The sequence below is a fragment of the Nerophis ophidion genome, linkage group LG16, assembly GCF_033978795.1.
Source record: "Nerophis ophidion isolate RoL-2023_Sa linkage group LG16, RoL_Noph_v1.0, whole genome shotgun sequence".
In the NCBI taxonomy this organism is placed as follows: domain Eukaryota; kingdom Metazoa; phylum Chordata; class Actinopteri; order Syngnathiformes; family Syngnathidae; genus Nerophis; species Nerophis ophidion.
This window is the reverse complement of record NC_084626.1, coordinates 40,822,992-40,835,608: the sequence shown is the minus strand read 5'-3', so window position 1 is coordinate 40,835,608 and position 12,617 is coordinate 40,822,992. Positions and strand designations below refer to the sequence as shown.

At 31.6% G+C, this 12,617-nt stretch overlaps 1 protein-coding gene across 1 annotated transcript; it reads right to left on the bottom strand.

Annotated features, from left to right (window-relative positions):
* Positions 1 to 3,786: 3,786 nt before the first annotated feature.
* LOC133535692 (urocortin-3-like) lies at positions 3,787 to 10,776 on the bottom strand. The gene is made up of 2 exons (XM_061875641.1): positions 10,615 to 10,776; positions 3,787 to 4,267 (listed from the first exon to the last, which is right to left on the bottom strand). The coding sequence occupies exon 2, from the start codon at positions 4,255 to 4,257 to the stop codon at positions 3,901 to 3,903; it is 357 nt and encodes a 118-aa protein (XP_061731625.1). The 5' UTR covers positions 4,258 to 4,267; positions 10,615 to 10,776; the 3' UTR covers positions 3,787 to 3,900.
* Between the last annotated feature and the right edge of the window lie 1,841 nt (positions 10,777 to 12,617).

The following is a 12,617-nucleotide window of genomic DNA, read 5'->3' as shown; positions in this document are numbered from 1 at the left end:
TTTCATTAAGAATAATCACGATAACCATTTACCATGAATTGATTAACGTGGACCCCAATAAACAATTTGAAAAACTTATTCGGGTGTTACCATTTAGTGGTCAATTGTATGGAATATGTACTGTACTGTGCAATCTACTCATAAAAGTCTCAATCAATCAAAAAACACAATTTCAGTAGGAAACATATGTAGGCTTATACATTTTTTTTTGGATCAACCAACCTATGGATAAACGAAACCACCTTGTTTATGAACAATCTAACAATATGCACTATAAAATGTAAGATTCATTTCCCTTCTCAATGTATATTACTGACAATTCAGTCACACCATGTCTTTCACATGTTGACGCTTCCCGTAAATCACAAGTTTATATTTTGTCATTTGTTAACTTTCTGTGTTTCAGTGGTAGTTGAAATAATAGAAGTAAAAATCATGTTAATATTAATATACTGCATATATGTATACATCCATCCATTTTCTACCGCTTATTCCCTTTTGGGGTCGCGGGGGGCGAAGGCGCCTATCTCAGCTACAATCGGGCGGAAGGCGCTGTACACCCTGGACAAGTCGCCCCCTCATCGCAGGGCCAACACAGATAGACAGACAACATTCACACACTAGGGTCAATTTAGTGCATGTATACGTTCATTTCTAGCACGGTGTCTTTCATTTATTCACTACTTAATACTTGTTTGACAATTGATACTATAGAGCAGGGGTAGGGAACCTATGGCTCTAGAGCCAGATGTGGCTCTTTTGATGACTGCATCTGGCTCTCGGATAAATCTGAGCTGACATTGCTTAACACGATAAGTAATGAATAATTCCACTTGTTATCACAGTGTTAAAAATAACGTTCAAAATATAAAACATTCTCATGCTTTTTGATGTTCAAGAAGTTGCGTTAATGGTAAGTAGTAATTTATTTATTATTGGTTAGTGTGGGGCTTGCCCTCCTGGGAGTTATTCAGACCACCAAGCACCGACATGAGAGCCCTTTTCAGGGTTACATTATTGTTTTATTTTTCAATAAGTCTCTCAGTTGCTTTCCAGCAATTGTCTTTTTCTCTCTCGCTCGCGCTCTGGCTACAATTCACCCCATCTCTCCTCCTGGCTGCTGCTTATAACAGAGCGACAGGTGATTAGATAACAAGGCCCAGGTGGGCCATCCACGCACCTGTCGCTGATTTCGAGGCCGGTCCTGGGACACCCAAGTTTGCTGGAGGCCCACAGGCCACGCCCCCACCACAGTTAGCTTCAGAATAATGTTATTACAAAGAATAAGAGACCTATTATACTCTAGAAATGTTGGTCTTACTTAAAAATGCAGGCTTTTAGTTGTGTTCGGTGTTATAAAAATATTATATGGCTCTTAAGGAAATACATTTTTAAATATTTGGCTTTCATGGCTCTCTCAGCCAAAAAGGTTCCCGACCCCTGCTATAGAACTTACTTTTGGTGGTACTATTGCCAGCGTCATCTGCAGTGGACGTCTGTGTTTTGTGTTCTGACAAAAAAAAAAATGATAATAACCAAACAAATATTCAAATCCTCAGGATTTTATGCTATCCAGACCTTTTCCTCGTCTCTCAATAACATTCATGATAATGTGCACCAATTTCGTGGTTTTGCAGATCACACACCAAAACAAAACAAAAATAGATCAATTATAACAGGGGTTTCCAAACTAAGGCTTAAAGAGGTAGTTACCTGAAATGGTTTTCCCCTTGAAGCTCATAGAGAGAATGCCAAGAGTGTGCAAAGCAGTAATCCGAGCAAAGGGTGGCTATTTTGAAGAAACTACAATATTGAAACATGTTTTCAGTTATTTCACATTTTTCGTGTTCATTCATAGTTTTGATGCTTTCAGTGACAATCTACAATGTAAATAGTCATGAAAATAAAGAAAACACATTGAATATATATATATATATATATATATATATATATTATATAGACTTTATTTTATTGTCATTCAAATTTGAACTTTACAGTACAGATAAGAACGAAATGTCGTTGCGTTAGCTCATGGTAGTGCAGGATAAAAGAGAAATAAGGTGCAGAAATACATAAATAGATTACTGTACGGATAAATATATTGCACTTTTGCATATGCATCAAGGTTTATGAATGTATGTTATATTGTCTTTTTTATTCCAGCCAGTTAATCCATTTGTGGGAGGAATTGAGGGGATTATTATGATGCGTTCAAGAGTCTTACGGCCTGAGGGAAGAAGCTGTTACAGAACCTAGAGGTTCTGCTACAGAGGCTGCGGAACCTCTTTCTAGAGTCCAGCAGTGAAAACAGTATATAATATACAGTATACTGTGTGTGTGTGTGTCTGTATATATATATATATATATATATATATATATATATATATATACATAGCTCGGTTGGTAGAGTGGCCGTGCCAGCATCTTGAGGGTTGCAGGTTCGATTCCCGCTTCCGCCATCCTAGACACTCCCGTTGTGTCCTTGGGCAAGACACTTTACCCACCTGCTCCCAGTGCCACCCACACTGGTTTAAATGTAACTTAGATATTGGGTTTCACTATGTAAAGCGCTTTGAGTCACTAGAGAAAAGCGCTATATAAATATAATTCACTACATATACAGTATATGTATGTATATCTATATATATATATATATATATAGATATACATACATACATACAAATATATATACACATATATATACATACATGCATACATATATACATACATACATATATATACATACATATGAATATATATATACATATATATGAATATACACATACATATGAATATATATATACATATATATGAATATACACATACATATGTATATATATATATATATGAATATACACATATATATATATATATATGAATATACACATACAAATGCACATAAATATATATATATATATATATATATATATATATATATATATATATATATATATATATATATATATATATATATATATATGTATGTATGTATATAGTCAAGGTTTCCGTGCTCTTTTTGCTATATAGTGCTCAATACTGGGGTAGAGCGGAAAAAATACACAGGCTATATCATCCCTACAAGCCTGTTACAGGCTTGTAGGGATGATATAGCCTGTGTGTTTTTTTCGGACCTAACGACGTATATATGTGTATAATAAGCGGTAGAAAAATGGATGTGTAGATATATTTTGCTACTTTTCATGCAGTCAGCTTTCGGACCCCGGCCATTTTTTTTTTTTTTTGCCTAATTCAGCCCTCCCAAGTCAAAAAGTTTGGACACCTCGGTACTACATGCACACAATTGTGCGATTTTGCATGAGTAGTAGAAAATATATTTGCTGCTGAGTGAATCCGTCTGCAAGCCTTATAAGCTTTAATTGATGGGGTCAGGATGGTGACCTGCGTAAAACACAGCAACCTCGCAGCGTGAATTCATTTATTTCACTCGGTTGAATCCCATTTCATGCTCAGTGCGGGACGCTGCATGAATCACGCCTTTGCAGATGAAGACTGAAAATAGCCAGGAAGTGTCAAAAGTAACGAGCAAGGGCGGACAAAAGGCGGCGTACACGATGTGAAAGCTGCCTCCGCGAGGTCAATATCCTGTCGCGATGTCGGCTTTATCAGCCATCGCCGTGACGCGTTCGCTCGCCTTCAAAGGCTCGCCCATGCCAGAGTGGAAATGCGTTATTATGATTATGATGCTATTGAGGAGGCTGCAAACAGAGGGAGCAGATTGGATTAGAACGAGGCCAGCGATGAAGGACTGAAACGAGCGAGCAGATGTCACATAGTAGCTTTATCTGGTACAAGTGATGTCATCGTACATGAAGGACCAGGTGAAGCAGATAATAATGGCTTCTAGCTGGGCTAACATTGTCCGCCATTGTCCTTTATCCGTTATTTGCCAATCCGTGCCATCAGTTCCGCGTTGGCCGCCGCTTTGGTCCTCAAGTCCTGGTTCTTGGCCAGGTCTATGAGGACACTGAGGATGCTGGTGGGCACGTCCAGGGACAGAGCAAAGCGTGACCCCTGCTGGGCTCTCTTGGGCACCTGGGCCGACAGGCGCGGTGCACGCTCCTGCCGGAGAAAGGGGCGATGCTCCGAGCCGAGCACCGAGTTCGAAGCCCCGACGGTGTTCATGGCGTCGACGGCCGGCGCGCCTCTTATGGTGTCCTCGTCATATCTGGCGAGAGCAGGGCTGCTTCTCTGAGCGTGCAGAAGGAGCAGGCAGAAAAAAAACTGCGCCGCTCTCATGGCCCCGAGTCTGTTGGGGGGATGATGCAAGAGTTAGTGCCTCAATCGCTGCAAAGCACTTGGGATCAACAGGAAGAGTCGAGTTGAAAATATTGTCAGAAAGTCAAGTTTAACATATTGCAACATAGTCAAGTTTAACATATTGTAACATAGTCAAGTTTAACATACTGTAATATAGTTTAGGTAAAAAAAGTGTAACATAAGTTTAAAATATCGTAACATAGTCAAGTTTAACATATTGCAACATAGTCAAGTTTAACATATTGCAACATAGTCAGGTTTAACATACTGTAATATAGTTAAGGTTGAAAAAGTGCAACATAATTAAGGTTAAAATATTGTAAAAGTCAAGTTTAACATATTGTAACAGTTAAGGTTAATAAAGTGTAACATAAGTTTAAAATATCGTAACATAGTCAAGTTTAACATATTGTAACATAGTCAAGTTTAACATATTGTAATATAGTTAAAGTTAAAAAAGTGTAACATAATTAAGGTTAAAATATTGTAAAAGTCAAGTTTAACATATTGTAACAATTAAGGTTAACAAAGTGTAACATAGTTAAGTTTAAAATATCATAGCATAGTCAAGTTTAACACATTGTAACATAGTTAAGTTGAACATATAATAACAGTCAAGTTTAACATACTGTAATATAGTTAAGGTTAACTAAGTGTAACATAATTAAGGTTAAAATATTCGAACATAGTCAAGTTTATCATATTGTAATATAGTTAAGGTAAAAAGTGTAACATAATTAAGGTTAAAATATTGTAAAATAGTCAAGTTTAACATATTGTAATATAATTAAAGTTAAAAAAGTGTAACATAATTAAGGTTAAAATATTGTAAAAGTCAAGTTTAATATATTGTAACAGTTAAGGTTAACAAAGTGTAACATAGTTAAGTTTAAAATATCGTAACATAGTCAAGTTTAACATATTCTAACAGTCAAGTTTAACATAGTGTAATATAGTTAAGGTTAACAAAGTGTAACATAATTAAGGTTAAAATATTGTAACAGTCAAGTTTAGCATATTGTAATATAGTTAAGGTTAAAAAAGTGTAACATAATTAAGGTTAAAATATTGTAACATAGTCAAGTTTAACATATTGTAATATAGTTAAGGTTAACAAAGTGTAACATAGTTAAGTTTAAAATATCGTAACATCATCAAGTTTAACATATTGTAACATAGTCAAGTTTAACATACTGTAATATAGTTAAAGTTAACAAAGTGTAACATAATTAAGGTTAAAATATTGTAACAGTCAAGTTTAACATATTGTAATATAGTTAAGGTTAAAAAAATGTAACATAATTAAGGTTAAAATATTGTAAAAGTCAGGTTTAACATATTGTAACAGTTAAGGTTAACAAAGTGTAACATAGTTAAGTTTAAAATATCGTAACATAGTCAAGTTTAACATATTGCAACATAGTTAAGTTGAACATATAGTAACAGTCAATTTTAACATATTGTAATATAGTTAAGGTTAACAAAGTGTAACATAATTAAGGTTAAAATATTCGAACATAGTCAAGTTTAACATATTGTAATATAGTTAAGGTTAAAAAAGTGTAACATAATTAAGGTTAAAATACTGTAACATAGTCAAGTTTAACATATTGTAATATAGTTAAGGTTAACAAAGTGTAACATAGTTAAGTTTAAAATATCGTAACATAGTCAAGTTTAACATATTGTAACATAGTCAAGTTTAACATACTGTAATATAGTTAAGGTTAACAAAGTGTAACATAATTAAGGTTAAAATATTGTAACAGTCAAGTTTAACATATTGTAATATAGTTAAGGTTAAAAAAATGTAACATAATTAAGGTTAAAATATTGTAAAAGTCAAGTTTAACATATTGTAACAGTTAAGGTTAACAAAGTGTAACATAGTTAAGTTTAAAATATCGTAACATAGTCAAGTTTAACATATTGCAACATAGTTAAGTTGAACATAAAGTAACAGTCAAGTTTAACATACTGTAATATAGTTAAGGTTAACAACGTGTAACATAATTAAGGTTAAAATATTCGAACATAGTCAAGTTTAACATATTGTAATATAGTTAAGGTTAAAAAAGTGTAACATAATTAAGGTTAAAATACTGTAACATAGTCAAGTTTAGCATATTGTAATATAGTTAAGGTTAACAAAGTGTAGCATGGTTAAGTTTAAAATATCGTAACATAGTCAAGTTTAACACACTGTAATATAGTTAAGGTTAAAGTGTAACATATTTAAGGTTAAAATATTGTAACATAGTCAAGTTTAACATATTGTAATAAAGTTAAGGTTAAAAAAGTGTAACATAGTTAAGTTTATAATATCGTAACAGTCAAGTTTAACATATTGTAACATGGTCAAGTTTTACCAATTGTAACATTGTGAAGTTTAACATATTGTAATATACTTAACGTTAAAGTAGTGAAACATAGTTAGGTTTAAAATATTGTAACAGTCAAATTGACCATATTGTAACATATAGTAACAGTCAAGTTCAAAATATTGTAACATAGTCAAGGTTAACAAAGTTTAATACAGTTAATGTTAAAGTGTAACACAGTTAAGGTTAACAAAGTTTAACATAGTTAAGGTTAACAAAGTGTAATATAGTTAAGTTTAAATATTATGACAGTCGAGTTTAACATATTGTAGCATAGTCAGGTTTAACATATTGTAACAGTCAAGTTTAACATATTGTAACATATTCAAGTTTAACATATTGTAACATAGTTAAGATTAACATATTGTTTTTTGATTGATTGATTGATACTTTTATTAGTATATTGCACAGTACAGTACATATTCCGTACAATTGACCACTAAATGGTAACACCCAAATAAGTTTTTCAACTTGTTTAAGTCGGGGTCCACGTTAATCAATTCATGGCTGCAACAGTGACGTTTAACATACTTTACCATTGTGAATGTTAACAAAGTGTAACATGGTTAAGGTTAAAATATTGTAACATAGTCAAGTTTAACATATTGTAACATAGTCAAGGTTAACAAATTGTAACAGTTAATAAGGTTAACAAAGTAACAGTTAAGGTTAAAATATTATAACAGTCAAGTTTAACATATTGTAACCGTGATGTTTAACATATTGCAACATTGTTAAGCTGAACACATTGTAACATAGTTAAGGTTAACAAAGTGTAAAATAGTCACGGTTAACATATTGTAACATAGTTAAGATTAACATATTGTAACAGTCAAAGTTAACATATTGTAACATAGTTAAGTTTAACATATTGTAACAGTCAAGTTTAACATATTGTAACATTGTTAAATTTAACACATCGTAATATAGTTAGTTAACAAAGTGTAACATAGTCATGTTTAACATATTGTAACATAGTTAAGATTAAAATATTGTAACAGTCACGTTTAACATATTGTAACATAGTTAAGATTAACATATTGTAACAGTCAAGGTTAACATATTGTCACATAATGTTAAAATATTGAAACATAGTCATGGTTAACATATTGTAACATCGTTATGGTGAACATATTGTAACATGGTCAAGGGTAACATATTGTAACATAGTTAGGGTTAACAAAGTGTAACATTATTAAGGTTAAATTATTGTAACATCATCAAGTTTAACATGTTGTAACATAGTTAAGGTTAACCAAGTGTAACATAGTCAAGTTAAAAATATTTTAAGATTGCCAAGTTTAAAACATTGTAAGATAGTCAGTTGTTTTTTTTTTAAGATAAAGTCGAGTTTTGAAATAGACAAGTTTAAAATATTGTAAGATAGTTAAAGTTAAAATATTGTAAGATAAATTCAAGTTTACAATAATGTAAGATAGTCAAAGTTAAAATATTGTAAGAAAAAGTCAAGTTTGAAATATTGCTAGAAAGCCACATTTGAAAATACTGTAAGAACTTCAAGTTTAAAACGTTGTAAGAACTTCAAGTTGACAACATTGTAACAGTCAAGTCTAAAATATTGTAGTCAAGTTTAAAACATTGTAAGATTAAGTCAAGTGTAAAATATAACAGTCAAGTTTAACAAATTCTAAAAATGTCAAATTTAAAATATTGTAAAATAGTCAAGTCTAAAATGTTGTCTATAAGTTTAAAACATTGTAAGACTGTCAAGTTAAAAATATTGTAAGACAGTGAAGATAAAAACACTAAGAAAATCAAGTTTAAAACATTGTAAGATTAAGTAAAGTGTAAAATGTAACAGTCAAGTTTAACAAATTCTAAAAATGTCAAATTTAAAACACTGTGAAATAGTCAAGTTTAACATTTTGTGAGATAAGTTTAAAAAAATAGACAGACAAGTTTAAAACATTGTAAGATAGTGTAAGTTAGTCAAGTTTAAAATATTGTAAGATAGTCAAAGTTTAAATATTGTAAGATAAAGTCAAGTTTAAAATATTGCTAGAAAGAATGTTTGAAAATAATGTAAGATATTTTAGTTTAAAATATTGTAACAGTCAAGTTTAAAACATTGTAAGAACTTCAAGTTGACAATATTGTAACAGTCAAGTCTAAAATATTGTAAAGTAGTCAAGTATAAAACACTGTAAGTCAGTCAAGTTAAAAATATTGTAAGACAGTCAAGTTCAAATATTTTAAGAAAGCAAAGTTTAAAACATTGTAAGATAGTCAGGTTTATTTTTTAAGATAAAATTTAGTTTTAAAATAGTCAAGTTTAAAACATTGTAACATAGTCATGGTTAAAATATTGTTAGTTAGTCAAGTTTATAATATTGTAAGATAGTCAAAGTTATAATCTTGTAAGATAAAGTCAAGTTCAAAATATTGCTAGAAAGACATGTTTGAAAATAATGTAAGATATTTTAGTTTAAAATATTGTAACAGTCAAGTTTAAAACATTGTAAGAACTTCAAGTTGACAATATTGTAAAGTAGTCAAGTATAAAACACTGTAAGACAGTCAAGTTAAAAATATTGTAAGACAGTCAAGTTCAAATATTTTAAGATAGCAAAGTCTAAAACATTGTAAGATAGTCTGGTTCATTTTTCAAAGACAAAGTCGAGTTTTGAAATAGTCAAGTTTAAAACATTGTAACATAGTCATGGTTAAAATATTGTTGGTTAGTCAAGTTTAAAATATTGTAAGATAGTCAAAGTTATAATCTTGTCAGATAAAGTCAAGTTCAAAATATTGCCTGATAGTCAAAGTTAAAATATTGTAAGATAAAGGTCAAGTTTAAAATATTGCTAGAAAGTCACGTTTGAAAACACTAAGAAATTCAAGTTTAAAATATTGTAAAGTAGTCAGGTTAAAAATATTGTAAGACAGTCAAGTTCAAATATTTTAAGAAAGCACAGTTTAAAACATTGTAAGATAGTCAGGTTTATTTTTTTAAGATAAAATTGAGTTTTAAAATAGTCAAGTTTAAAACATTGTAACATAGTCATGGTTAAAATATGGTTAGTTAGTCAAGTTTAAAATATTTTAAGATAGTCAAAGTTATAATCTTGTAAGATAAAGTCAAGTTCAAAATATTGCCCGATAGTCAAAGTTAAAATATTGTAAGATAAAACTCAAGTTTAAAATATTGCTAGAAAGTCACGTTTGAAAACACTAAGAAATTCAAGTTTAAAATATTGCAAAGTAGTCAAGTTAAAAATATTGTAAGACAGTCAAGTTCAAATATTTACAGAAAGCAAAGTTTAAAACATTGTAAGATAGTCAGGTTTATTTTTTTAAGATAAAATTGAGTTTTAAAATAGTCAAGTTTAAAACATTGTAACATAGTCATGGTTAAAATATTGTTAGTTAGTCAAGTTTAAAATATTGTAAGATAGTCAAAGTTATAATCTTGTAAGATAAAGTCAAGTTCAAAATATTGCCCAATAGTCAAAGTTAAAATATTGTGAGATAAAAGTCAAGTTTAAAATATTGCTAGAAAGTCACGTTTGAAAACACTGTAAGAAATTGAAGTTTAAAATATTGTAAAGTAGTCAAGTTTAAAACATTGTAAGATAAGTCAAGTGTAAAATATAACAGTCAAGTTTAACAAATTCTAAAAATGTCAAAAAATTAAAACAATATTGTAACAGTCAAGTTAAAAATATTGTAAAGTAATCAAGTTTTAAACATTGTAATACAGTCACGTTTGGAAAATAATGGAAGATGTCCAAGTTGAAATATTATAACAGTCAAGTTAATAATATTTTAACATAGTCAAGCTTAAAACTTTTTAACATAGCCAAGTGAAAACATTGAAAGATAAAGTTTAGTTTAATATAATCAGATAAAGTTTAGTGTTACAAAGCATGAAACCCTCCAAAGATGAAAAGTAATCAAGACGACATCCTGAGAGTACATGACAACAAATACTCACTCAGTGGATAGTTGGTCACGTGACAAAAGTGCTGCAAACTATCTCAGGTCAGTTTGTGGAAGCCCAAGTGTGGAGTGACCTGTGCTGGCTGATGCCTGACCTGCTCTTCTCACTGCTGACCGTCCCCTCCGCGTGTGTCCTCTTCCTCCCCTCCTCCCTTCCTATTTATCTCCTTCCCTCCCCACTCGCCGCCGTCCCGCTCTAAAAATAGCAGTCACAGTGCAGCTATTCAAAAGGGAGCAATATCCTCTGACGCCAAAAAGTGAGCGATGTGATCTCTGCTCGCACCTTTTCATCCCGCATTGATAAGACCCGCATCATTGATCGCTGCACATGACCTGCAACTAAGCCTGGGCGAGTAGAAACATGATAAACAGAGAAAAGAAAGGCAACCTCTTGACCCGTCGCCGCTCAGGACTCAAACCTGGTGGAGCGCATCCATCCACTCGCTATATTTTTACACACTATAGATCAGGGGTCCCCAAACTACGGCCCCCCCAGGCGTCCAAAATCCGGCACGCGGGAAGTCCCAAATAAAAAAAATAAAAAAACTTTTTTTATTGTATTTATTTTTTAATATTCTTTTTTTTTTTTTTTTTAATCTGTCCTTACTAGTCCATTTTTACCGTCTCCAAGCCACTAAGGCAAATTATATTGTCTAAAAATGCATTTTACCATCGATAACGTGACATGCAGCAAGTGCGCTCTTTTAGGTTAATTAATGCGTGAGGAATATATATGTATATGTGTGTGTATAAATATATATATACATACATATATATATATATACATATATATATTGCATATATATATATATAGATGTAAGCACAAGTAAACACTTGCAGGGCATTACTGCCTGACGCACCTCCGACAGGGCCATATATATGTGTATATACACACACACACACACACACACACACACACACACACACACACACACACACACACACACACACACACACACACACACACACACACACACACACACACACACACACACACACACACACACACACACACACACACACACACACACACACACACACACACACACACACACACACACACACACACACACACACACACACACACACACACACACACATATATATAAAAAATACATATATATATATATATCTCATCTTCTTCCGCTTATCCTAGGTTGGGTCGTGGGGGCAGCAGCCTAAGCAGGGACTTTCCTCTCTCCCCAGCCACTTCGTCTAGCTCTTCCCAGGGGATCCCAAGGCGTTCCCAGGCCAGCCGGGAGACATAGTCTTCCCAACATGTCCTGGATCTTCCCCGTGGCCTATATATGTGTATGTATGTATGTATGTATATATATATATATATATATATATATATATATATATATATATATACACATACATGTGTGTTATATATATATATATATGTGTGTTTGTGTATATATATATGTATATACTGTTTATATGTATACGTGAGTGTATATATATATATTCGTATGCATATACATATGTATATATTTATGTAAGTGCATATGTATATATATATATATATATATATATATATATATATATACACACACACAAACATATATACATATATATATATATACACACAAACATATATATACACACAAACATATATACATATATATACACACAAACACATATATATACACAAACATATATATATACACAAACATACATATACATATATATATATATATATATATACACACACACAAACATATATACATATATATACACACAAACACATATATATACACAAACATATATATATATACATACACACAAACATATATATATACACACACAAACATACATAAAAAGCAAATATTAACATTTAACATGAACTTTTGATATTATGGAAGAGTATTGATGGTGATGAGTGGCCCCGGGCCTCCAGACGCCACTTCTGTATTTGCATTAATTTGTGCTGCTCACCTTATTTATCAAAGAGCTGGCACTCGTGTTATAGCCTAAAAACACAGAGAGTGGCCT